The sequence below is a fragment of the Ascidia mentula genome, chromosome 8 (genome assembly GCF_947561715.1).
Source record: "Ascidia mentula chromosome 8, kaAscMent1.1, whole genome shotgun sequence".
NCBI lineage: Eukaryota > Metazoa > Chordata > Ascidiacea > Phlebobranchia > Ascidiidae > Ascidia > Ascidia mentula.
Genome location: NC_138573.1, coordinates 12,251,530 through 12,276,919, shown reverse-complemented (window position 1 = coordinate 12,276,919; position 25,390 = coordinate 12,251,530). Strand labels below are relative to the sequence as shown.

General features: G+C 39.3%; 4 protein-coding genes across 5 annotated transcripts; 1 reads left to right on the top strand and 3 right to left on the bottom strand.

The window, feature by feature from the left end:
- Positions 1-213: 213 nt before the first annotated feature.
- Positions 214-11,436, bottom strand: LOC145911540 (uncharacterized). Of its 2 annotated transcripts, none has more exons than XM_082998925.1 (12): positions 11,219-11,436; positions 10,141-10,268; positions 8,974-9,061; positions 8,830-8,913; positions 8,667-8,743; positions 8,189-8,362; positions 6,971-7,989; positions 3,428-6,321; positions 2,697-2,842; positions 1,774-1,946; positions 1,390-1,514; positions 214-1,244 (listed from the first exon to the last, which is right to left on the bottom strand). In XM_082998925.1, the coding sequence occupies exons 1-12, from the start codon at positions 11,313-11,315 to the stop codon at positions 622-624; spliced, it is 5,628 nt and encodes a 1,875-aa protein (XP_082855051.1). In that variant the 5' UTR covers positions 11,316-11,436; the 3' UTR covers positions 214-621. The 2 variants fall into 2 exon arrangements, with proteins under 2 accessions (XP_082855051.1, XP_082855052.1); XM_082998926.1 differs by having other exon boundaries at positions 10,141-10,247.
- Positions 11,437-12,532: 1,096 nt separating this feature from the next.
- LOC145911330 (uncharacterized) lies at positions 12,533-17,539 on the bottom strand. Its single transcript, XM_082998641.1, has 13 exons — positions 17,405-17,539; positions 17,182-17,290; positions 17,013-17,068; positions 16,301-16,471; positions 15,974-16,070; positions 15,199-15,450; positions 14,691-14,899; positions 14,402-14,591; positions 14,261-14,340; positions 13,886-14,059; positions 13,729-13,825; positions 13,367-13,563; positions 12,533-12,812 (listed from the first exon to the last, which is right to left on the bottom strand). Exons 1-13 carry the CDS (start codon positions 17,489-17,491, stop codon positions 12,651-12,653), a joined length of 1,881 nt encoding a protein of 626 aa, XP_082854767.1. The 5' UTR covers positions 17,492-17,539; the 3' UTR covers positions 12,533-12,650.
- A 539-nt stretch (positions 17,540-18,078) lies between these two features.
- Positions 18,079-20,326, top strand: LOC145912665 (V-type proton ATPase subunit C 2-like). Its single transcript, XM_083000216.1, has 10 exons — positions 18,079-18,377; positions 18,505-18,590; positions 18,652-18,838; positions 18,900-18,998; positions 19,062-19,130; positions 19,202-19,294; positions 19,411-19,504; positions 19,571-19,668; positions 19,751-19,877; positions 19,954-20,326. Exons 1-10 carry the CDS (start codon positions 18,172-18,174, stop codon positions 20,047-20,049), a joined length of 1,155 nt encoding a protein of 384 aa, XP_082856342.1. The 5' UTR covers positions 18,079-18,171; the 3' UTR covers positions 20,050-20,326.
- A 146-nt stretch (positions 20,327-20,472) lies between these two features.
- LOC145912666 (proteasome subunit alpha type-1-like) lies at positions 20,473-23,129 on the bottom strand. The gene is made up of 7 exons (XM_083000217.1): positions 22,919-23,129; positions 22,711-22,857; positions 22,456-22,648; positions 22,185-22,255; positions 21,996-22,125; positions 21,659-21,882; positions 20,473-20,843 (listed from the first exon to the last, which is right to left on the bottom strand). The coding sequence occupies exons 1-7, from the start codon at positions 22,919-22,921 to the stop codon at positions 20,760-20,762; spliced, it is 852 nt and encodes a 283-aa protein (XP_082856343.1). The 5' UTR covers positions 22,922-23,129; the 3' UTR covers positions 20,473-20,759.
- Positions 23,130-25,390: the final 2,261 nt, after the last annotated feature.

The following is a 25,390-nucleotide window of genomic DNA, read 5'->3' as shown; positions in this document are numbered from 1 at the left end:
GTTTAGCCATAGTGTGTCCCACAGGTGGTTTGTAGCTAATAACGGATCGATGTGCCACAATGTAAATAAGTCTCCGCTTGGCCAGAACCGAAAAGACATTGGTCAGTCGCCAGCTTCACATATAAAAACCTTCAATGTCGAACATTGTGCACTGCCTGCAGCTCATATACAGACAATTTTCTATACTTTTATTCGCATACTAATAATGCACACAATCGCCAAGCAAGTACATGCCCAATGTACACGATCGATAACAAAGTATCTTTGGGCAGTGGTTTCACCATGTGCCCGCATGTGGCAGCAGAGACTGGTATGAAACGAAGCGAAACGAGACAGGGTAAATCGAATCAAAATGTGCTAATTGAATGCATTGTGCAGACAGAAATGAAAATAGCCTTTAAAACAAAACCGCTCGTGTTGCGTGGGTGCTTTTTAACGTTCGTACCAAAGCGAAACGTTTTTGTAGAAAGCAGTCATAAAAGTAAACACAAAAAATACGTAAATTCAGGCTTGTTTATAATGTGGAATTGTTACAGTCTAAATGATCAACTTGAAAAAAGCGAACAGCAAATAAACCAACTAAACGCCTCCTGTGGCGGAGGTAGAATGGACCGCAATGATTTACACGTAGTTTTCAAAGTCACCACTCTCCAGAATTTTCTGGAGAAAAGCTCCCTCTGTCGAGTGCTTGTTCGCAAATCGCGAATTGAGCCGAGGACCTCGCTGGTCTTGCTCAGATGACTCGCTCTCAACTCGGCGCCGCAGAAGTTTTGATATTCTTCCGCGACCTCTGCCCCGACCCCTTCCGCGAGAGGGTGCTGTAAGCCCAGACGTGTGCGATGGAACAGGAAACGGGGAGGGTTGCGGGGGGATGACGTCATTCTGGTGGCTGTCGTGGGGAGGGGTTCGACAAGGGGAGAAAACGCGCCTGCGTTTAGGGGGCACAAAAAATTCCCCACTTTCGAAACCTTTTCCATTCGCTCCGCTTCCGTGAACGATCGCCTTTTTATCCAACACGGGCTCATCTGATTTCTTCGCCTCATCCTCGCTGACGTGGTGAAGTTGGATTGGCGCAGATCGAACTGGGATTGGTGGAAGAGAACCGAAGGGTTCGTTTGTCCCACACAGCTTGCCGCTGTATTCGGGATGCCGAAGTTGGAAAAGCTGTTTCCGGATTTCTTCGAATTCGTCATCGCAGATTGGTTTTCCGCTTGCTGTACCGGATGTGGAGGGTGTTGCAAAGTCTGAAAACCAACAAGAAACGTTACCAATGTTTATCCCTAATAATTACATTCATTTCCACCAAGGTAGTGCAACTTTACAGGTCAGAACAAACAACCTTAATAGTGAGAGACCTTCATAATAAACAACCATGAAATGTGTACTTACCTTTTGACCTCTTGCGCATGCCGTTGGCAAATTTTCTTTTTCTACCTTTGACGTCATCGCCATATGACGTCACAGTGGAGGAGGACGAAATAACGCTGCTCCCCCTTCTTGACCTTGACTTGGTACTACACAAAAAAACACATGTAAATGTTACAATGTTCACAGTGTTTTAACACGATCATGTCAGAAAGATAGTTTGTTACGAGCAATAAATGCTAGAAGGAATTTACAAGCAAAGTATAAGTAAGAAAGCTGACAAATTTTAAAATAACGGTTCTATGCTTGAGGATTGGTGTGCGAAAGTATTCTGCCACAGTATCACACGTCAACATCAGGTTAAGTGCTGATCTTAGAATAAGAAGCTGTAGACAAAATAAGTCTTACCGAACTTTCTCTTGTGCCTGTTTTAAGCGATTTCTTTTAGCAACCAGGCGTGGGAAAAGCAATGGAATGGGATTGGTGGCCGAGGATTTCAACATCCAGGATTTGATCTGCTTCAAGTCGAGCCCGCGAGACATTATGAACTTAAAAAAGTCACGAAGAGTTGAATCTCCCTCCTGGAACGTATTACATGCTGCATAATAATTTTATCACACAAATATAAATACAGTCTGTGACTGCTAATACCGCGGTATTGCAAAAATTATGAGCAGTTTCTTCTATTTTGAAAGACGTTGATATTAAATGGACTTTCGTCCATATCTGTTGCTGCTTTATATTTTCTGTTTCTTAAAATAGGATAACGAAGTTCCTCTGTTTGTCACATGAAGAAATACAAGAGGAACGACTCGTAATGACAGAGTCGACGATAGCAATGTGTAAAACGCTTTGGATAAAACAAAAAGTAATTCCGCCTGGGTTTGAGACATTATGAATAATCATATGACCTTCATATGTGGTTCGTCTGTGTTGATTGGTTCCTAGTTTGGTACCCAACATATCGACGATTGACCGAAAGGTACCACAAAGTGGAAATCTGTGTGCCTGCTAGTCTACCAGCTAGCACAGTGCCACATCAACAGCTGCACTGATGAGACCTTACAGGTCGAAACAGTGCGTGTATACACCCTGTCTGCAGCTCTCATTGATTATTATGGCTCTTTTGCGCATATCATATGACCTTGCAGGTAACTCTTCACAAAATACATTGGCGGATGAAGAGGATTCCAGTTAAATATGATCGGAGGATCAATAAATTCAACATGAAGGTTCTTTCCAAATTCATCATACCACATTTTGAAATTTGTTTTCGATTTCAACTTTGAATAAATATATATTGGAAGGCAATCGGCCTGTTAATTAGTTACCTTAGGTGTTTCCTCTTCCTTATCCACAGGTTGTGTTTCTTCGCTGCTTTCACTCCATAGCCGTTTAAACATACCTTCGATTTGCTGATCGGCAATGCGAGTGTATTCGGTGCGACCCCGTCTCTTACGCTTTGGGCCAGATGGTGCTTTAATTATACAAAAGTTGTGTACTTTTGGCAAAATGCACACTGGCAAATAGATAAAGGCAGTTCGAATTAGCGGTAAAAAAACGTATCGCAAAAACGTTACAACCCAAATTCCAAACTTTTTTGCTTCGTACGCGATTGTGCATTACGCCCAAAACCTGCTGTGTTAAACTCGTTGACTCAATATTTGTTTCGTAATACATCGCCATCGTTTCATTAACTTGCGCAATAGAGGCTTGACAAAATACGAGGATTGAAAGAAAATAGTCGTTGACATTGCGAAGAAAAGTGAACAACGTTGTTTGTATCAGCGCTTGTTGCGTGGACGAATGAATAGATAAAGAAGAATGCGGCGCAATAATCTCAAAAACGGGTCGCAACAACTTCAAAAACGGTTCGTAATTTGCGAATTGCGAACTGTTAATTTAAACCCTGAATTGTTACAATAGCTTGTGCGAACAAACCAGTTTTGGGAGTGTTTGAGTGCCTGACAAGCTTGGTCAGTTTTAAAGTAACTGAAATAGAGATTTTAAGGCAATGCTAAAGCCCCTTTAAACTAATACATAATGGAGGAAGATGGCTCACCTAAAACAGCTGATTCGTCGTCTGAATCTGCATCACTTTCTTCATCTGACTCTTCTTCGTCCTCCACCTCCTCCTCCGATCGTTTGCGCTTCCTGCGGTCGCGAAGAGGTCTCGACTTCTCCGCATCGTCCGTGGTAAGAGCAGGACTCCTCCAATAGGCCCCATTCAATGCATGATTCTTCAAAATCTTTGCGTACAGTCGACGGTGAAAGTCAGTTGCTCCCTTGGTGGAAATGTTGGCGGAAGTGGAGGTGAGACACAAGGAATCAATAGGCTCCAACACAACGTTACAAGATTTCATTACCGTCGATCCGTTTAGTTGCAATGTATCAGGATTTCCTATGCAATTTTCCACCTGATTTTCCATGCAACCAGGGGACATTGGACTTCCGCGGAAATTAGTTTCACTTTCCGTGGGCGACATGGGCGCCGGTGGCAATTCCTCGGACGAGTGTTTAGAACGATTCACCCCGCGAATCACCTCTGGCGAGTCGAAAGACAGGAAACCGCGTTCCGTCGTGTGGAAAGGACTCAGTCGCGCGGGCGAGTCGCCGTACGTCCTTAACTGGGCTCTCGACTCCTCTGTTGTTTCGTTATGGACTTCTTGCAAAGAAATGAGAAGCTGCAGCGGTGGTGGTTGCTCTGGGTCGCACCACAAAAGAACACTTTCCAGTAGTTCCAAACTGCTCCCGTTCAAGTTGCTGAGGAACTGGTGTAGTTCGTCCTCGTATGCTGCGGCAATCTCAGACGGTCGCTCTGAAAACCCATCCTTAAGTTGCAGGTTTATCTTCCCTTTATCAGGTGCTGGATTGTTTGTGAGGGGCGTGCTCGTGTCCAGCAACGTTGAAGGCGGAAAGGTGCTAGGCGTCGATATGTGCGAACTGCTTCCTGCTGTGATGATATCAAGGGGAGAACTGGGGGGCGTTACCCATTCATCGGACGACGTCCTATCGCGAGATACGCAGTTATGAGGGATGGGTTCTAATTGAGGCGTCTCTGGTTGGGCAGGTGTGTTGTCGTCTTCATTATCAATATTATCGGCGCCTTTTTGTGAGTCACCACTCACGTCCAATGCAGGTAAAGGCATCAAAATGGGCGTCTTTGTTGGGGTTGGCAGCAAAGGTTCCACTATTTCTTCTTGGGCAATGTCGTTCACAGTTACGTTATTATTAACCGAGGCATCAACGACGGTAACCTGCTCATCCTTATGTGTGTCGGGTTTTGCATTTTCACCAGAGGTATCGCAGTTCACCAAAGGCTTGATGCCTTCCTCAATGCTTTTGTTTTCTTCAATATTATCAGTTGAGTAAGTTACCGATTCAGCTTCACAGCTGCTGTGAACCTTCTTTAACTTGAGCAAAATCTTGTTCGGGCTTTCGTTGGAAGTCGCCAACACGTCATCCGACGGTGTTTCGACCTCCTCGAAATCAAACGGCTTCATTTGCATGCAGGGACATTCCCCGTTAAACGAATCTTTGCGGTAACGACGACGTCTTAACCTCGGTTCGGTCAAATATTTACGACTGATAAGAAGCACGTTTTTTTGGCCTCCGCTTGTAAGACGCTTGCTCGAGAACGTGAATATATCATCATCCTTGCAAAGGGCGCCCAGTGCGTGCTCAATCTGCCTGTCGCTTATTGATATCGCTCCATACGGTTTCCTGCTTTTGGGTGTAAACAATTTAGTAGGTGGCAATGTGGCGCTTGGTTGCGGTTCTTCACCCCACAAGTATTCCAGGTTGCAAACTATGGCAGAAATACTTTGCCTGGGCACCTTCCACAGGTCAGGCTCGAGGAGTTGGTTAAAATGGTCGTTGGCCACCGGTATCGTCTCCACTTTTCGCGGCTTAAGAAGATGAACCAGTTTGGGCTTTTTGTGCATCATGGCGCGCTTTAGCGACTTCAAGCGGTGCATTCCTAACGCGCTGGGCTTGGTCACCCGGAATCTCGGTTTAAGCTTTTTGAACTTACTCAGTGGTTTGGCGTTTCTGGCCTCTTCAAAGAACTTCGACGTTTTCCCATAGTTCCACACCGATCCGAAATAAGGGTGACCATCGCATTTGGCACTGAGGGAACGGGCTAAAGCACTGGGCGTATTGCCTTTGAGTAATCCAGCAGAGCGGGCAGATTTTTCGGCAAAAATATCTTCAACTTTCACTCTCTTAGAATCGACGCACTTTGCCACCGTGCTTTGCTCCACAGAAACCAAGTCAAGCACACTGGGTTGCTTATCAACGGCCTCGAGCGATTGGGCGAATACGACCGGCTGCATCATGATGTCGCAAGTCTCACGACTGCGGAGTTTGCGGAACTCTTTTAACGTATTTAGCGCCTCATCCAACTTCCTGCGACGGTTCTTCATCTCGGTTAAATCGCGCACAAAATGTGGTCTACACGTAGTGTTTTCAGTGAAATGTTTGCTACTCATATCTGACTCTTGCTTTATGTCCGTTTGCAGGAGTTCATCGTGCGAGGTTACTTCACGCGTACTTTGGTTTTGAATTTCAGGTTCAATTTCGCACGAGGTGCTTTCTAAACTTGATTCGAGGTCTGTCGTTTTCATGAGGTCTTCTGTGTTTGTGGTAATCACGACTTCAATGGCACCAGAGGAAGAAGTTTCAGGATTATTAGACACTGGATTAGAGGATGACGATAGGTCTGTTTCTTTACAGTGGGATGGGCTTAACGGTGCGGAGGTGTCGTTGTAAGCGGACTCCTCATCACTGCAAACAGGGCTGACTGTATTCATACTGGCTGTGGATCTTCGACTTTTGGCACAGCGACATTTTCGGTACCAGTACGCTTTCCAACCTTTCTTGGCCAAGGTCTGAGTGATGCATAGGTAATGGGTTTCGTACGGGATAGGAATTGCCTTCTTTTTGGACGAGTGAGATCTACAAAACAAGGTTGTGTTGGGTTAAGGATATCGTTAGCAAAATCCTAAATTCAAGCAATTTTGTCGAAATTCTACAAAATTGCATGTCGGTAGTTCTGAAAACATAAGTGGAATTTTTAACCAAAAAATTGCTGGAGTTTTTCCAACTTTCATAAAGAGCAGAACTTGGATTGTAACAGTGCAGCACACAAAACCCACAGTAAAAATAGTAAACAATATGAAATATTCATTGTAGGTCACAGATCGATAGAAGAACTTACGCAAGGTTTTTATTTGATTTTATTAGGTAACAATCACCAGTTCCACACACTGAATTTCTTAATTTCGTTGTGTATTGGCATTAGAGCAAAAACTGAGAAACAGGGCATTCTGAAATACGTTTAAACACCAACGTTATTTGCCAAGGCCTCATTTTCACATCTTTATTCTGACGATTTTTCAATCGAACCTTTGCCGTCCGGTCGCCTAATTTAAATATTAGACCACGCCAAATAAAGTGCGAGAAATTTAAATGAAAATCCCCACATTTTGCTGTTTAAAATACTACACACCTCTTTGCACTGGATTAAATATTTTTCATGGTAATCAGTAAAAACTATTTGTGATACAATGGCTCAGAGAATAATAAACAAACAAACTTGACTTACTTTGGTCCTGCAGGTCGCCTTCCTTTGTTCCTCCGTGCCGGTGGCGTCCTCACAGTTCCAAAGTCACACGATGGGGTTGTGAGGTAGCCAACGACAACCTTTCGCATCGACGCGTTGCGCTTATTCGCGTCACAGCGTTTTTTGCTGGGAGTCCGGGGCTTCCCCTGCTTGCTTGGACTCGGTGATGACGTAGGGTCGGCGGCCAATTCATTTGTGTTCACCAGCAAGTTGATTATATCCTTGCATTTTGACTTAGCGACCCGCGGCATATTCTCGTCTGCCTTGAAATCTGGCTCTGCAGTGTGGTTGCCGTTTAAATGAAGCTTCGCTGGTGTGACGTCAACAAAAACGCCATTTCCGTCCGGACGGAATGAGGTTTTCGACGTCACAAGGTCCCCGGGTTTGACTTTAGCGACGTTTACGCTTTTCACCCAACGGAAATGGCCACCGTTGGGTAATAGGGTCCTTTCAGAGCTGTTGCTACGCCACGTCAGTTTCTTTAGACATGGGCCTGATTTCTTCTCCGCGAAATTTTGTACGTGAAAGGACTCACTCGACATAAATTCTACCTCGCCATTTGATAAGGAGTGTGTAGTACCGTTGACATATGTTCCACACTTGGAGTCAGTCAATTGATTTTGATGAACATCGAGGGAAATCTCTTCCCCGTGACCGTTAACGGCAACCTGGACGATGCAACTTTTCTCCTCCGCCAAGGAGTCAAGCGTATATTCAGGTTTCACGACGTCCATGGTCACAAACTCACCAGCGACTTTCCCGGATAAATCCGGCAAAACATCGCATTCCTCCGCTTCGGGGGCGAGAGCGGAAACACCGTTTTCCAAGCAAACGTTATCCCCTTCTGCGCCGTCATCCATTTCGCTGGCGCACACGTAGAGCATGGTGATCACGTGATTAAGAAGCTCCGACGCGTTAATTGGCCTCTGCTGATTTTCTTCGGTTTCCGCGGAAACAAAGCTGATCAAATCCATGCACTTTCGGCACGCTTTGAATTCGACCTGAAAAGATTTGTATTGATTAGAACGTATGGATGTGTGAAGTTGTCTACCAAATCTGACAATATTGCCACGGAGGCTGATAATACTAATGCAAATAAACACTGTTTTAAAAAAAAATTTCAAAGTTTGCGCATGTATCAACGCAAAGACAATGGATTTAAACGTGGAATACACCCCAGTGTTTTAACTCCAAACTTACCACGTTTTTATCAGGGGAGCCAAAACCAATGCAAAACTTTGCCAGCCAACTATTAGATTGGATATAGTCTGGTGATAGACTGGTGGACGTTACAAACGTAAATGTGTCGCTGGGATGTTGTGTTAGGCTACCTTCACTACTACAGCCATCCACAACAAAGGCCAAAAGATTTTCCTGCAAAATTTATACTTTTGTTTACTGTTTAAACACAATCAACCATGACATTATTGTGAACTTACTTTAAGTTACTGACGGTGTACTATATTAGATTACCAATAAGGTACACCCTGGAAAGCAAACAACACAACCCACTTCTCAAATGTGTCATTAGAAATAGTTAGTCATCATATTTATATGACGACACTGTTTAAGTGTAATACTGTTAATTTAAACCCTAACATGTGGGTTCTATTCTCATAATTAGTAGTACATTGTATACTGTTAACTACATACACACGCCCTTGAAGAAGATACTTACTGCAACTTCAACAAAAAGGTGTTTAATTTTTGTTTCAAAAGCTTCTTGTTCTTTAGATTTTTCTCGTTGGGATGTTTCTGTAAAACAAACCACAAAAAGCAAAATTACCACTCAGTTACAATTAAAAAACAAAAATTTCATGTGAAAATTTAAGGTTAGTTACCTTGCAAAACCTGTTTGAGGTCTGACCCATGAGACGAGTCTCCTCCTAAAAGGTTTTCAACAAATAAGGAAAGGCCTAATCCATCTGAAATCATAGGCAAAATAATGTCATGGCAAATAAAAAATCAGTGAAGATTTTATGTACTTGTTAATGCAGTATTGATTGCCAAAGAGCTTTGTTTGTTCTTGTCCGAGGCAGATGGGTTTGAAGAGCATAAGTTTTTCCATAAGTCCTGTCGCACAAAAACACAGCATAGGTGTGAACATAAGTAACCCTCTGGAGTATTTTTTTAATTTCACTAGAGTGCAGTAAATCTTTGCTGGAGATCTGATGCTGTTCCAAGTTATGTCAGTGTCATTTCGCTTCACTGGCATTGTTGTGTCTTTTCAAACAACTTACGAACAGCAAGTTTGGATGAAGTCAAATTATACCAAGTCGATTAAATAGACAAGTATATTGGTGCCAATACATGTTATTTCGATGGCGCAATATTGTGATTTTAACTACCATAAAGTTATTTCGAATATTACATTACACACGGGCCAGGCCATGGAATACTACTAATAAAAAAACTTAACATTTATGATGATTGGTTAATATCCAACACTTGTAATACAGACCAGTGTTAAACACTCAAAATAACAAAACAAATTGAAAGCAGTATATACCAATGATCAAATGTTATCTCACTTGATTTGACCTTGGCAGGTTATTTTCTATAATTGGTTTTGCTTGAGACCTAATGTAGGGCCGAGTGACGCGATTGAACGGGACCGAATAAAATTGCCCACAATCGTTACATCAGCAAAAAAACAACAGGACAAATATTCTGTGAGATAATAAATCGCTCCGTCAGTGATCATATCAATTTGAATGCGGAGTTTCGATTAGCTGGTGACTTGACGTTGCAAAACACTGCAACGCCATTTGCACGCAACACAAAGCAAAACAGGGTGTGGACCGCAAGGCTAATTGATGTGCGATTCATGAGGCAAACGACCAAAATACGTCGTATAGACCTCTTTCTTGTGCAAACTTTTGTTTTTTACTCGGTAGTCGCTGGCAGAGCGTAACGACAGGTCTTTCGTAATCGAGGCGCTGTAGCAGCAAGTGTACTCAAAGCGTTGGGTAAACGCAAACCTTCTGAACGAACAAGCGCAAATAACAAACGCTGAATCTTTAACATGTGAAGCCATGACATACTATTCACCTTCAGACAAAGATAACTGCATATTTTTTCACACGCATTGCAGCACAAAGGGCTTTAAACAAACGGTCTATTGTTGCACTTTTGATAAGACAACTTCATACCTTTGCTGCATATTTCTTCATTTCACATACAAAGCAAGATGACCCCAGTTCATCTTGATCTTCTGTATTTTCGCTATATTTTTTCTCATTTTCCTCCTCCTTCATGACTTTAAGGAATTCAACAACACCTGGTCAAAAGTTTTCGCTTTCAGTCAAAGAAGTATTTTACTTTTTTATTATCACAACTCTTAAACCATCTATTCTGTCCACCGATCTTAGTTTTAAACTAGTTGCGATACTGATATTGTCTTGAAACAGCTCGTGAACACTTTACATGATTAGAATGCACAAAATAATGACACATTTAGACTTAAAATATATGGACAACAAGTTTTCATGTGTTTTTTTGATATTGCTTTAATTTTACACTTTATGATTACATATATATATTATGAGCAATAAGACATAAATATTGCCATTGATAATATGTCCTAACACCATACCATATACCTTCACAAACAAGATATAGTAAATCAAGTTAACTATCATATCATTTGAGCATAATACGCAAAGGTGAGTAAGTGGGTAACTGATCGATTACATCTTGACATGGGTGAGAAGTACTAATTTGGGAGTTGCTCTCAAAATCTTAGCCAAACAGTACATATTTGGGGTAAAACTAGCATCACAACTACTACTTCCTCCAAAGTTGGTGTGCTTTGTTTAGTAACATGTAAAACTAAAAATTGGTGGTAGTAAAATGTGGTAGAAGGGGGTTAACAAAGTATCAACAACAAGAGAAATATTTTGGCAATCCACCAATATTTTTTCTTTGTGTCGTGGCTTCAGCGTCGCACTTGGCTTTTGTTTGATTTGCGAACCAACGGTTAAAGCGAGTTATTAGAAACACAGAATATGTGTTTGACGTTTTTGCAATATTACACCACACAGCAAGTCATTCACGTTTAAAGTTTAAAACAAGTTGTTCATGTTTAAAACAAGCCGATAGTTTTAAGTCCAACGGTTATGCCCCGCCTATCTTTTTCGGGCTACTAAAAGGCACGCAGTTTGTCATTCGCAAATAAGAGGTTTATCCGCACGCTAAAGCACAAAAATTAGAAACTTAACGATAACTTACTCATTCCAGTTAAAAGTTTTTGCAATTGGGGTCGGTAGAACGCGAAAATAGCAACTGCTTCACTCGCACTGTCGACCTCAGCCGAGTTTTCCGCCATCTTGAATGTTGTTGTTAAATGCCGATTAACTTAACACAGCTTTAGCAATCATGAAATTATTGACTGCATGCTATTTACTGCACCGTTACTAGGTAATGCTTTAGCAATCTTGAAACCAATTATCGACTGAAAAACATAAAATACTAGTCATTTTTTTCAAACTTTGCACAGTTCACTCTCACACCATTACCAAGTATATGCAGTAGTTGGCGTGTCAGTATGTTATGCGGCGTGTTGTCGTTTATTCGTTTGCGTCTTATAACCGATTATTAACAACCTATGAACGTGGATAAAAATCACGGCGGCTGATTCGCTGCTAAAACAAAGTGCACAAAAAGTTCTTCAATTTAATTGCCACAGAGCAAACAAAACACCAAAGTTTAAACACACTAAATACACTGCATAATGTACACAACTACTATTTTGCAGCAAATTCCATATTGATTGTTGTAACACTAAACTTTATCAAAAACGCGTTAAACACAGGAGATGATATAACTTGCCTCGCCACGCCATACCGCCAATTCTCAATTGCCTTTTTCAAAAACTTCAGCAAGTGAACACCGGGCAAACGCTGCTTACAGTTTGGTGACTGAGCCTATTTCACAGTATCTGATACGGAAACTAACTTTGTAAAACCTATTTCTTGGGCTCCAACAGAGTATGGAAGAGCACAAACTTTTTAAACTGGCCACTTGGGTTTTTGACGCTGTGTTATGACGTCACGACCACGCCAAATGATCACGTGTTGACTATCACGACCCAAGGCGTTTGAGAGGTGCTAGTACCATGATTTCGGTCAGGTGCACCTCAGACCTCTCTACTTATCTGAACAAACGTTACATCTACATACAGCTCCACATGCGGCCATTGAAACAATACATATAAGCTCTGCCCCAACTAAATCAGTTGTTCAAGTAAAAACCCTGCTGTGGTTAGGAAGTCCTGTTATCTTCAATGCTTTTTTGACAACCTAATATGTCACAAATAATTCTTGTGGTTAACCTTGCAACCGACTTGCCTTGACGAAAACATGTTCCACTTCGTCACTTTTTTAATATTTCTTGCAGCAGCTTTATCCACCTTTGCTTGCTTCCCCCAACAAGCATTGCCATGGGTAGTGTTTATAATTACGTTGGACACAAAAAACATAGTCACTCACCCATACTTCAATAACTAACATGTGCTTCAATATGTTTTGTTCATAAACGTCCTAGCAAAGTTGTGTGTTTTTTATTTGCAAAGAAAAGCAACACATGACCACTGTGGTCTCATAAAAAGGCCGAATACCAACGAAAATAATAACCTTTTAACGTCAGGTACTGACAACCCTTTCTAAGAAATGGCAGTAAAACTGGGTGCTGTAGTTACAAGCGTGCTGGATGTTACAACTGTTTCATGAGAGCAAACTTCGTTTGGGGTCGATGGAATTAATCTTTTTCGTCTTTGTTCATCTGCTTGTTTTCGACACGTTTCCGAGTGTCCATTTAACCAGTCCTGCAAAATTGGAACAGCTAGTAAATTGACTCAGTATTGGGCTATGAAGACGTTTTTTATGAAAAAAACATTTTGTGGAATAATTGCAGTGTTTTAAAAATAATTTTCAAGCCTCCCAAAGTTTCTTCAGTCGGCGTTTGACCTATTTTACCGATTTGATCATTCACTTGATTTAATAATCAGGGGCACTGCAGTTTATCAGAGACAAAAAGGTCACCAACGAAAATTTGTAGGACTGGCTAACGGTGGCCGTTATAAAAGATATGTGGGCTATGGTTTAAAAAGTATTAGTCCAACTGGCACAAGCTAACAACAGAATAATCTTGACATACTCAAACAAATGCAACCATTTGTGGGATGTTGAGAAAAAAATGAGGGAATCACTAAAGTAAGGGTTTTAGCATGTTGTTATCTGTCCAAAAGTGTAAGGAACTAGGCCTAAACTGTCCGATGCACACACACCTCACGTGATCAACAACTGCTTTAAACAACCTATTTTGGACTGTAAGTATATATCAAACTCTAGTGGGGTTAATAAGCAAGCTCCGAGCCACCTTCTCTTGACAAGCTGTGGAACAATACGTCGCTTTGTGGCAACCAGTGCACTCGCTTATAGCTGCAGCACCACATGTATTGCAGTGCTGTGAGGATTCCTTGACCTCAGCAGTAATTGTTGTTTTTTCTGGGCTGGTAGCCTTGGGTGTTGCTTGCTTGTTTTCCTGACTCGACCAGTCTGCTACTGCTTCTGTGTCTGCAATAGCAACAGTTTTATATGCACTAAAATGTGAATGTGGAGCTGCTAAGAAAGAATGGGTGGTGTTTACGATTTTTAGTCAGAATGGTTCAACATTCTTCCTGAGGGAAATCGCTAACAGACTAAGTACATCTTTGCAACAGAAATAAGCAACTTTCAAACCTTGTCTTTGAACAGTGGTTTGGATTGGCTGGGTTACCTGCTTACCACTCATCGGCCTCATTTGATGAAATGTTCGCCCTGGTTCTACGTGAGGCACCTAAACCACAAACTCGTTACATATGAACACAACTGCATGCACTTTATTCCATGAACTCACGTTAAGCTTTTCTCTGTTAAGTTGAGATGCTAGTTTTTGCATTAAGTGCAGGCGTCGGTTGGCGCAAAGGTTTTTGGCCTCCGCCACTGCTTCGTTGAGTCTCTGAGCTTGATCTAAAATGCCCTTCGCTGCTTCCTCGAGTTGCCACCAGATTCGTTGTTCCACAAGGTCCGTCTGTAACAAGAAAGTTAAAAATATATACGCAAAACAGAGCATCACAGGGTTATAGAAAAATAGCAAATTTAATGAAAAATTACCATAAAATAAATGAATCTTTGGGAAACGCATTTCACGCCAATATATTTAAGCCAACAAACGTTTTAAGAAAGCGGAAAACGTTTAATTTACCAGCGTAACACTGTAACGGACACTCACTTCAGCAATTAGGGAGCGTATGAGACCATCACTTTCGGTTTGCAGGTTGGCGGCCTTGATTTTGTGCGGAAGTGGCGAAGCTAAAACGACAGATTTTGTACAAGGAATAAAATTGACGTCCAATAAAATATGTATTGTTACCAAAAAATGCACTGTGAGATACAGGAGTGGCAGATTTTCGAGGATCAGCAGATAAAGGACTGTCTACAGGTTCATGGACCGAAAGAAATTTGGACATCCCTGGACTAGCGATGGGTGAATAAGGAGTAAATACTCCAGCTGCACTGCGTTTCCTTCGCTTGTATGGTTGAAACAAACGCACTGGACAAGTCTAAACCAGAAGATCGAATTGCTGAGAATAGATCACGTTTTTTAGACTTTTCTGTTCAAAAATTTCAATGCAAAATTGACTGCAAAGTAGTTTACTTACAACCGAGTCATCATCACTGCACACAGCACATGTGCATTGGGCAGAATGTGGAAGCAGGTATCCTTCATTTATCAGTTTCTGCACTGTTGGTCCACTACCATGACGTATGCTCCGCTTCCAGTCTTTGGACATGCTCAGGCCACAAGCCACCTCAAACTGTGATGGAGTCATCCATTCGCTTCGGAAAAGAATGCATTTTCCTCTTTGTCCTATATAAAATATGTGCAGTGACATTTGGGGCTGGTCGCTTGTGGGTTGCTGGTCCATACCGTAAATGGCTTTTCCTTAACTGTAGACAAAGTCAAAACAAAACTAGGCATATTTTCAAAACTAGGATACAAATTGAAAAATTAAATCAAAGCACCACTAGTTTGTTAACACTGTTTCATCATATATTATATTGGTCGAAAAAGCATAATGTTTGTAGGTGTTTATGCTCAATATTTAAACATTAAATGAAATAATCATCGGTCACATGCAGGTAGAAGTAGTTGTTACTTCAACACACCTGATCCCAACTTTCTCCGGTCGAGTATCGCCTTGTTCTTTCGACAAACAACAGGAATTTGTTCACTGTTTACAAAAGGATCTTTTTCAAGTGGGGTTACTGGGGTCCCAGGGACAGACTCGGTGGAGGAAAAGCAGGGGGAAGGTAGAGGTGAACTGACTTGCGAGAGAGTTTCTGAAGTCACATTACTCAGAGTAGCCAGGACGGTGCTCCTCGTTTGTTGTGCTTGCATTTTTGAAATTTTAGTTTTGGCTGTGAAATATGGGTAACACTAAATTCAGTTCATAATTTATACAGCCATCATAAATGTGCCCCTTGTACAGAAACACTATTACACAGGATTTTTGTACTGTTTTGTTTGCAGCTCCATATGCAAAGGACTTCATGTCAGATTGTCCACTTTTTTGGTAAGGTTTTCTCAGGGATAATTTGTTATTTCAACTGTTTTTTTTTTTTTTTTCTGAAGCCAGTGTTTCTTTAATTTTTTTTATCCACACAACCCTGTCAGTGTATTTACTTCGACAAGGAAGTCAAGTAAATCCAAATCAAAACGCTTTTTTTTTACCAATTTGTCATTTTTACCCAGCAAAGTTGTTCTTATGCAAGTTACCCTAAGACGCAAAGGAAAGTTGACCAACATTTGATAAAAGCATTTAGCCATGGAACCCTTGATATTTTGTTACAGAACCCCAGGGTGCAAAACACTAATTCTAAAAAGAGTTTTGTGTTGTTCATAACACACATAGTGGGCCATAGAATACAGTATAATTCTTACGTGGTTGCAATTCAGAAACATTTTGGTTGATTGACATGCCGGGTGATATTGAATTCCTTGCTACAGCAAACTGAAATGGTTGAACTTGTCCAGGCAACTGAAACACAATGGAACATGCTTTGTAACACTTACTGTTACGGCTCTACTGGCATAAACGGTATCCAGACATTCCCATTTACCAGACTACCCAGTACAAGATTTCCCTCAAAAAGAAATACACATTAGATTCAAACTGCTTGTTTTTTACATTTTCTACAAAAATAACCCCCTTATTAATTTACAGGATATTTGCATCATGCAAACATTTAAAACCAAACTAAAGTCAACCTGAGTCATTCCTTTGGAAACAGGGGTCATGACAATTAGTGTTTTCATTGATGCAGTTGGACCAGCAGCAGACTGAGCCAGAAACTGAACATTAGCATCGTCAACAAGACCATTTTTTGTTCCGTCAGCTATCACATAACCAATAGGAGCATCTTTTAAATTTTGCACTGCCTGAAACATTGTAATTAACACCAAATCATTAATTTGGAATTGGCATAAACTTTCGCTGTATTCTTTTAATGAAACCAGAGATGCTATTTTTAGTCCATAAACTTGATTACAATCTAAGAAACATAAAAATGCAAAACCTAATTGCGTGTTTAGAGTGTACAACTATTTGTGCATTTACCATGTGTTTGTGCTATTTTGATAAAAATGCAAATGGCACAATCAAGCAAAAACCTAAGCACAAAAATATCCTAAAGTTTATGACCGGATTGATTACAACACAAAAATGTGAACAAGCACTAATCAGAGATATATAAGGTTTGTAATTTAGTAGGACAGAATTTTATAAATCAAAGTTTTAATAAATGCAAATATCCAAATAACATAATTATGGGATTGTTTCAAACACGGTCTGAGTTAATACACTTCAAATATTTTGCATCTATAAAAAGTGCCATAGAAACCAACGTAATATCACAAAATCAAACAATGCATTGTCGTGTACATTGCACCTGTAAAATTACCAAATATTAACTTTTTGCACCTGCAGCTGCAGTCCAGGAGGCAGAGAAGGAATCAGAATGTCTGACCTATTTTCACCTGAAAGAAAAAAATCTCCCTTGACATAAACTGAGTTTCTAGTTCAAGGGAAATCACTATACACTTTTTTTTATTACAATAAATAATATTTATAATGAAAATAACAGACTTACCTGTACTTTGAATGGTAATATGGCCATTGCCAGCATTAGAAGCTGATAGTACAAACACAGAATCATCTTGTCTTGTAACCACGACGTGGTCCTCGGACGATTTTTCACTCTACATAAAGATTGCATTTATCCTAACTCACCTTGAGCAACACTAATATTCCATAAACAAAAGTAAAACATAAAACAAATCAATGTCAACTGCAATGCATAGCAATGCAGTTACCTCCAATTTTTCAGCGACTTCACCGGCAGCTCCTTTCTCGGTTAAAACTTCGTCGCCTCTCGGATTTGCTTGGGTTTCGTCGGACATGTTTACATATTCCGATCTGTTTTCGGATTGTCTTTTCGGATGAACGATTTCAACAATACACATAAACTAATAAAAGACCAGTATGAGTTAGTTAAATGACCACTTTAAGTTAAACCTAAATTATTATTTCAATTTAAAAAAATATTCTAGTGCCTTAAAATTGCATTATAAAAAATATATCATGAATACCAGTAAAGTTTTGCTGATTTGCAATGAACCGTGACATAGTTTGACCTTTGACTTTAATCACAAGGTTTGCAAATTATCCGCTACACTAGATGTTTTCAAATGTTATATTTCAGGTAAAACTCTTTATTATGTCAAACTAGTTTATGTTTAGGCGAAAAAAGTTCAACAAATTGGGTTGCATAATTTAGAAGCGAGATTTTGATCGGTAATTATCTTTACTTTGTCATTACACTGGTAAATTTTTGTTTTTATTTAGTCTATTCTGCAGCGGATTAACAATTTTGCTTGCGGTGTTGACATTCTGACTAAAGTTTTGTTTCTAGAGTTTGGATTATACTAAGCAAGGATTAATGTTGGGAGTAGAGTGGGACTGGTATTTTTTTTGTCAAAATTATATTGGCGTTCAACAATTAAACAATTTTTAAACAATATATCACGCTGCAGAAACAAGTTATTGTAGTTGGTGTAAGTAGGTGTTCAACGTATCAACTATGGAGTATTGGATCATCAGCGCACCCGGTGATAAAACACCTCAACACACTTATGACAGACTACACAAGGCAACAGGTGGACAGGGTGGTGGCAATACCCTCTCTCACAATTATAAATTCCACATCCCTGAGTTGAGAGTTGGAACCCTTGATTCGCTGATTGGGCTGACGGATGACCTGAACAAGTTGGATCAATTCTCAGAGGGGTATATTTTTTAATGGTTTTTCTTCTGATATATGAATGTTTGGCTGAAAAAATGTTTTCCATTAATCATAAGTTTTTAAAGACTCTTCTAAACAGACTTATTACATTAAAAACTATTATTTCTGCAGTGTTTGTCGCAAGGTGTCTTCATACATGGCAGAAGTGTTGGAAGATCAAAAAGATAAACTGTCAAGTAACCTAAAAGCTGGCGATAGTATGTTATTTTTTGGTGTTTTGAATTGAGATGTTACAAACTAATATCCTACAATCAACAGTGACTTTGAGCAACTACATGCATCATTTCCAATGGAATTTGGCAAAATACCCTGTAAAGCAATCACTTAAAAGTTTGTCTGAAATTATTTCCAAAGTGGTTACACAAGTGGATGTAGATCTAAGATCAAAATCGCAAGCTTACAACAACCTAAAATCCAATCTGCAAAACATGGAGCGCAAAGCTACGTAAGCATACTGGAAAAGGATGCAAAAAATTTTAGTTAATTTTTACCATTTTTATTTTTAGTGGAAGTTTGCTGCTGAGGAACCTGAAACAAATAGTGAAGAAGGATGACTTCATTTTGGATTCAGAATATTTGCAGACAGTTCTTGTGGCAGTTCCTGTGTAAGCACAAGATTGGTTTGTTGAAAAGTATTTTTAGTAATATGTTGTGTATACTCACGGCAGGTCCTTGTTTGATGAGTGGGAAAAAAACTATGAACAACTTGCTGAATATGTTGCACCACGATCATCAAGGTAAGCGTTGAAATTTTTGGTTGGTGCATCAATAGTTTTTAAGTGGTATTTTAAATTGGCCTTTGTCATAGGTTAATTTTCCAAGATGATGAATATGGGCTTTTTGCTGTGTCCATTTTTCAGAAGGTCTTTGAGGAGTTTAAATACAATTGTGGCAGAAACAAGTAAGGCCACGAATCATCATGAACAATTGTTTTTTCTCTGAGAGATTTTTCAAAGCATTATAAAAAATTGGCTCAAAAGTGTGTTGCATATCATACAATTCATGGTATTTTCTCAGGTTCTTCATACGTGACTTCCAATACAGTGAACAGGACATGCATAGTGACCAAGATCAAATTAGTAAACTTGCCTCCGACAAAAAGAAAATGCTGGTAAAACTTATTTTATGGATATTTTTTATTTACTTGCATAATATCAACATCTCTGTCAAATTATAGGGACCGTTGCTACGGTGGCTCAAAGTTAACTTCAGTGAAGCTTTCATTGCTTGGATGCATGTCAAGGCATTGAGGGTGTTTGTTGAGTCTGTGCTACGGTAAAAAAACAAAAACTTTTTTAATACAGATTAGTTTTGTCATAAAGTTTATAATTTTGGACTGAAGGTTTTTCTGTTACAGATATGGGTTACCTGTTAATTTTCAAGCCACAGTGCTTGAACCCCAGAAGAAACAAAGAAAAAGGCTGAGAGAAACGCTCAATGTATTATATGGCGATCTGGATAGCACGGGCCTAAGTGCAGTTGAGGTAATTTTGTATGTTTCTTCGAATGCAAAAAAGTGCATCATGTCTAGTATATTCAAAGCAAACTATATGCTTACAGGAAGAAACACTTCCAGGACTTTCGCTGGGCATGCAGGAATATTATCCCTATGTATTTTACAAGGTTGTGCTGGACTTTGACAGAAACACCATATGATGTGCTACGGCCCTAAAACTATCCTGTGCAATATTTTAATGTCGTACATGTTTATGTGATATCATCTGCTAAACTTTGTCTGTGTCACAACAGTTATTTTTCATACACAGCCTTTTCTTGACAAGAAAAAATACAATTTTTGCTGTTTAAAAAAAGTCTAAACAACACACATGCAAAAAAGTGTATTTTATTTGTATGATATGCTATTGTGTATTAAAAGTAGTTTGATTCAAATATACTGGACTTTGATGCCTTGTCTCTAAAGTAAGTCCAAAAATTCAGTGTTCTGGTGTTTATGTTTGGCTGAAGTAATTGGATTGTGGGTTACAGCAACATGTAAAAACACAGCAAAAAATGGCTCTTTTGTGCATATAAAAGCAAAAAAGTTGTATTAAAGCCACCCAAAGCTGTTTTACTTGGTATTATTATTTTGAAGCAAACAAAGTGTAGCTGTTTTTGGAATTTAACTTCTGCCATATGCATGCACCGTAATGCAATGGAATAAGAACAAACTGCACCTATCACTAAAATGAAAAGTCAGCATATAGCAGCCACATTTATTTATTTGTGTCAAGTAACGAAACTCCCATTGCAGCTGCGACCGCGAGGAACTAAACAAAATGCAGTCAATGAACTGAAGTAGAATCATTAAATGCCGTCCCCTTCTTGAAGGCTGGCACAAAAAATGGTGCAATTGAACTTGATACATCTTATAAATCCATTGGCTGTTCATCCTCCCCTTGTCGGTTTTGTGGCTCTCCACTAACTGGTGGCACAAGACCTGGCATCTCACTCTGCACAAACACAACAACATTTTATTAAGTTGTAATAATAAGGGAAATATTACCATAATAATGTTATGCCAACGCTTTATTTTGAGAATACATGTTTTTATTTTATTAAGCAAGTTCCTATTCAAAGATAATTTGAAATAGAAGCGTTTACACAACATTATCACAGTAATATTTGAAATTATTGTATTATTTGAAAATTTTTCACTTGTGTCATGCCAACGAAGTGTTGCTGGTCAGGTTTTGATTTCGCGAAGTAAAAATATGTTCAATAATAAGGGAATTATTTTATTGCAAACATGAAACTCAATCATGAATTATTTTAGTTCCAATATAATTTTAGCAGAGCCACAAGGTTAGATTTAGATTTCATTGTTTGCAAAGAAGGTTTAATTGCAGCAAATTTTAAAGAGGGTCAGCAAAATTAATGCTGAGGAACAGTGATTTGAGATATTTACTACATGCTGCATGATAAATCAACAAAAGTTTACTAAAGATAATGACTTCGGACCTAAAGTGCAACTATGAATCTGGCAAATATGTAAACAGCATATAGCGCAAAACTCCACTAATATTATTGTTCAGCAAAGCAACAATAAACATTTTGCATTAAAATGGACTTTCTGGATGTACAAAACAGATGCTGGGTTTAATGTGAGAATAGTTTGGAAAAGGGCTATAATATGCTGTATATGTATATTTTTTTCTATTTGATAGCAAATACATTTGATCAGATGTAAAAAAAACACCTCTACACTAAGCCATTTAAATAGATAGAAACATTTTCAGCATCTTTAAGTTTTATTGTGACATCTTACCACCTCGCCTTGCTCAGGTTGACCTGTAGTCCGGGCAACTCCTCTTCCATCAGTTTTTTCAAGGTTCTCTAGGAATGGTGAGACAGCTTCATCCTCATATATGGCAACATCTTGACTTTCTCCCACTATTGCCACTGAGCAGTTTTTGACACTCAGTTCTTGTTCAGCTGGCAGTGTTTCCCTCAATGCAGTGAGGCCATGTCTGATCAGTTCTTCAACATTGCCTGCATTAGCAAATATTCAAATTAGTTTGCTGTTTGATTCATTAAAAAAATAGTGATTCACTAATACCAAATAAACATGCAAGAAAAATTAATGTAAGATGGGTAGTACATACAGTTTTTGAATTTATCAAGATGTCTTTCAAGATAAGTACGGGCGCTTTGTGACCGAGAACCAATCGCCATTGCCTTGCAGTTGTAATAATTTGCAGAAGGGCAGGTTTGATATATGTGAGGTCCCTTTTCCTGCACACAGACAACAATTTATTAATCATGCCTCTGTTAACATTTTATTACCCTCTTACATCATAGCCAGCTACGAGAATTCCAACACCAAATGGCCTTCTACCATAGCGCTGGGTTGGAATTTGAGTTTCTGCAAGTGAAAACTATTAACAACCAGGTGTTTTGCATTGTTTAATAAATTATCTACAAAAAAGACCCATATACTAAACACAAATTATTGCTATTTTTAATGTTACAAAAATAGTAGACACTCGGATAAACTCTATCACACCTAAATTTAGTGATAGACATATGTTAAAAAAAGCTTGTACAACATAAAAGTATCCATACTATTTCCAACAGTTGCTACCAGTCGTGATACTGGCAATCTGCTGTCAAACATAAACTCCTGGTGCATGCACTCAGTCCGCATAAAGTTTCCAAGAGATCTTGCATCGGAGGTAAGCCCAGAAATTGAAATCACAATATGTGGTGCAATTCTTTCAATCTTTTTTTGATGAGCTATGAGATCCGATTGTGCCCTCTAAAGATGATAGACACAAAAATTAAATAACTAAAAAATACTGTACAGAGCTCACACATTACTTTAAGGGCAACAAGAACAGCATGGGTTTTGGATTTTAAACCAATGGTAGCTGATCCTTGCTTGACAGCTTCCATGGCATATTCAATTTGATGAATCCTTCCTTGAGGACTCCAAACAGTGACGTCATTGTCATACTGATTCCTGAACTGCAAATAAATGTATTTTTTGGGAAAAGAGCACTATCTGGAAAACATTCTGTCATCTTACCATGTTGTTTGGTATGCTTCTGGTTACCGCAAGTATGCTTTGTTCTAACTATAAAAATATTTTTTACGTGTTACTGTTAGGAACTTTAATAAAAGATTAACTTATTAACATAATGTGTGTAAAGTATATCACTGGAAAGTCTGCCTAATACAACTTGTAGTACAAAACAAAGAGTCGTATCTTTTACATAAACTTGCAAAATTACGATTACGAGTTCGAAATTGCACTCATCAGTACAGTACAGTACATGTTATCACGATTTCCTTTTTAATCCTCGACAACGGAGTAGAATGAATGAGAATTAGAAAAAAAAACAAAACAAACCATGCAGTTGTCAACCCGCTAATATTACTACAACATTTAGGAAAATTAAAATGTAACAAAACCCCTTTTTTTGACCTAAATACCATGTAATTATTGATTTGATTTTGAAAATAACAACTTTAACGCTTTGGTTCTTGAAAGAAGAAAAGCGATAGAACTTTAAAGTGCTTGAATGAATTTGCTCGATCATCATCATAGAAATTTAACATTCAAAACTACTAGGCGAAGGTTTTTTTATACATCTACTTATTAATCTGCGTATTATTATTTAACTAAGTATTTGTTTGATTTTTTTATCTTGATAAATATCAAATGTATACCTACTTAACTTCCAGAAGATACCAGTAAAGGGATCGAGCTTCCGTTAATATAACAACACGTATGTGAAGAGAGATTAAACATTATCAAAACATCTTTAGCAAGGCGGAAGCTTGTAGAGTAATAAGCCGAGAAATATGCGATATATACGATTTCGTCAAGACCTGCTCGAAACTTTTGCTTTGTTTCGCAAAACCTCTTTGCAAAACAATGCACACTTTTTAACAAATAGTATTTACAATCTTTTGATATTGGTAATTTTCCATGTAAACGGATTAGCAAATTTATTTATACATTTACGAATATCCGGTTGATGAAGTTATTTTAAGATTAACATTACACCTATGAACAAAAAGGGACATAAATTACATATATTGTTGTTTATGGACCATTCGCAGTTAAATTAAAAAGTTGGATGTGCACAACGATGCCACAGTCTCACAGCTCCAAATATTTCAAGATTTGGTACATGTCACAATTTATGAAAAATTGGCCAGAAAGTGTATTCGAACAAAAACAATACAGTAGCATAACAGTAAATCGCATAGATCAAAACATAAGGTTATATCGTAACTGGCAAAAGCAGTGCAACACACAGCCGTCGACTGAATGCTTGCTGGAAGCAATTGGTTTGGACCAAAATAAACATGACGTGGGGTAATTCAGAAGTTCATCCTTCCCTCCGTCGATTTTACTCATTTCCTGACATGCATCGCTGTAAATACAATTGTGTGAGTGTTCATTCACAAAAATTGTGCACTCAGCCCACGCCTTCACCTGAATCTCTGCGACCTTTTGCTGTAAAAGTATAACTAATGCTTTATCAATAATGTTGGCAAGTTACACAACCATTTTTACCGGGAAAAAAACGTTAGAACTTTGCTCATGACTGGGCCCAGTTGGCTTTCCGTCCGTGGCCGCCAACAAAGTTCCGAGTTTTCAACAGGAAATTTGTCGCCGCTGATAAGGAAATCTCGCTCGCACGCAAACGCCAGCGTTCATTCATAAATTCAGCTGGGCCACCGGGCACGCCATTCAATGCACTTCTCACGAAACTTCATTCACAAAACCGTTCATGACCTTATTGGCGGGCCGTTGGGAACAAATGACATGCGACGTCCAAGCGGAGGGCGCGCGGAGCAGGGCACGCCCCAAAACAACCAGGCAATATCCGTTTTGTCGGCCAAACTCTCGACGATAGCTTGGTGTTTCAGAACGCGATCTCATGCACTAGCTTGGATGATTAGAATGGGTGTTAACTACATGCTCCATTGCAAGCAAATTGCTGAAAGCTTTCCGTATCAAATCGGTGGAACGATACCAAGAATGTTTTGCCTCGCCAACAACCAATGAAATCAGGAAAATGACTTGGAAAGTGAGCAAAATGTATATATGGAAACTGATGACGTATTTTAGGTGTATTCACTGTCGATTGTCCGGAGGCTTTGCAATATTGTGCTTGTTAAGTTTCAGAACAGCGACTAGTCCACTGGAAAGCATTTCGAAAGCCCTCGGGAGCATGAAACACGACCATTTCTTCTATGATTTTTAACGCCCATATGTCGGAAACTAACAGTCTGTCGCAGGCGGTTTGTGACAGATTATAATTAAGACCTCAAGTGACAGCGTAATTGGAGATTATGTTTTGTTTCTGCGTTGCGCAATTTTTTGGCTCATCTAAAAATGATGCAGCGCCAGTCAGTCGGCCATTGCGCACCGCAAGGCATTTTATATTTAACTTAGCAGCCGGTGAGGTACAGTTCAGTAGGGCGCCCAAACACTTTATCACGACGTTATCGCCGAAAAATACCATTCCTCTTGCCTAATTAA

Coding starts and splice junctions, on each gene's coding strand:
- LOC145911330 (XM_082998641.1), bottom strand. CDS start 17,491: ATGTCCGACGAAACCCAAGCAAATCCGAGAGGCGACGAAGTTTTAACC. Junction 17,069..17,181: donor TATTACCATTCAAAGTACAG/GTAAGTCTGTTA, acceptor TTTTTCTTTCAG/GTGAAAATAGGTCAGACATT. Junction 16,472..17,012: donor CTCCTGGACTGCAGCTGCAG/GTGCAAAAAGTT, acceptor ACAATGTTTCAG/GCAGTGCAAAATTTAAAAGA.
- LOC145911540 (XM_082998925.1), bottom strand. CDS start 11,315: ATGGCGGAAAACTCGGCTGAGGTCGACAGTGCGAGTGAAGCAGTTGCT. Junction 8,914..8,973: donor AATCAATACTGCATTAACAA/GTACATAAAATC, acceptor CTATGATTTCAG/ATGGATTAGGCCTTTCCTTA. Junction 8,744..8,829: donor CCTCAAACAGGTTTTGCAAG/GTAACTAACCTT, acceptor TTTGTTTTACAG/AAACATCCCAACGAGAAAAA.
- LOC145912666 (XM_083000217.1), bottom strand. Junction 22,256..22,455: donor GGTAGCAACTGTTGGAAATA/GTATGGATACTT, acceptor TTTCACTTGCAG/AAACTCAAATTCCAACCCAG. Junction 22,126..22,184: donor TTCTCGTAGCTGGCTATGAT/GTAAGAGGGTAA, acceptor GTCTGTGTGCAG/GAAAAGGGACCTCACATATA.
- LOC145912665 (XM_083000216.1), top strand. CDS start 18,172: ATGGAGTATTGGATCATCAGCGCACCCGGTGATAAAACACCTCAACAC. Junction 19,505..19,570: donor CCGACAAAAAGAAAATGCTG/GTAAAACTTATT, acceptor GTCAAATTATAG/GGACCGTTGCTACGGTGGCT. Junction 19,669..19,750: donor TTTGTTGAGTCTGTGCTACG/GTAAAAAAACAA, acceptor TTTCTGTTACAG/ATATGGGTTACCTGTTAATT.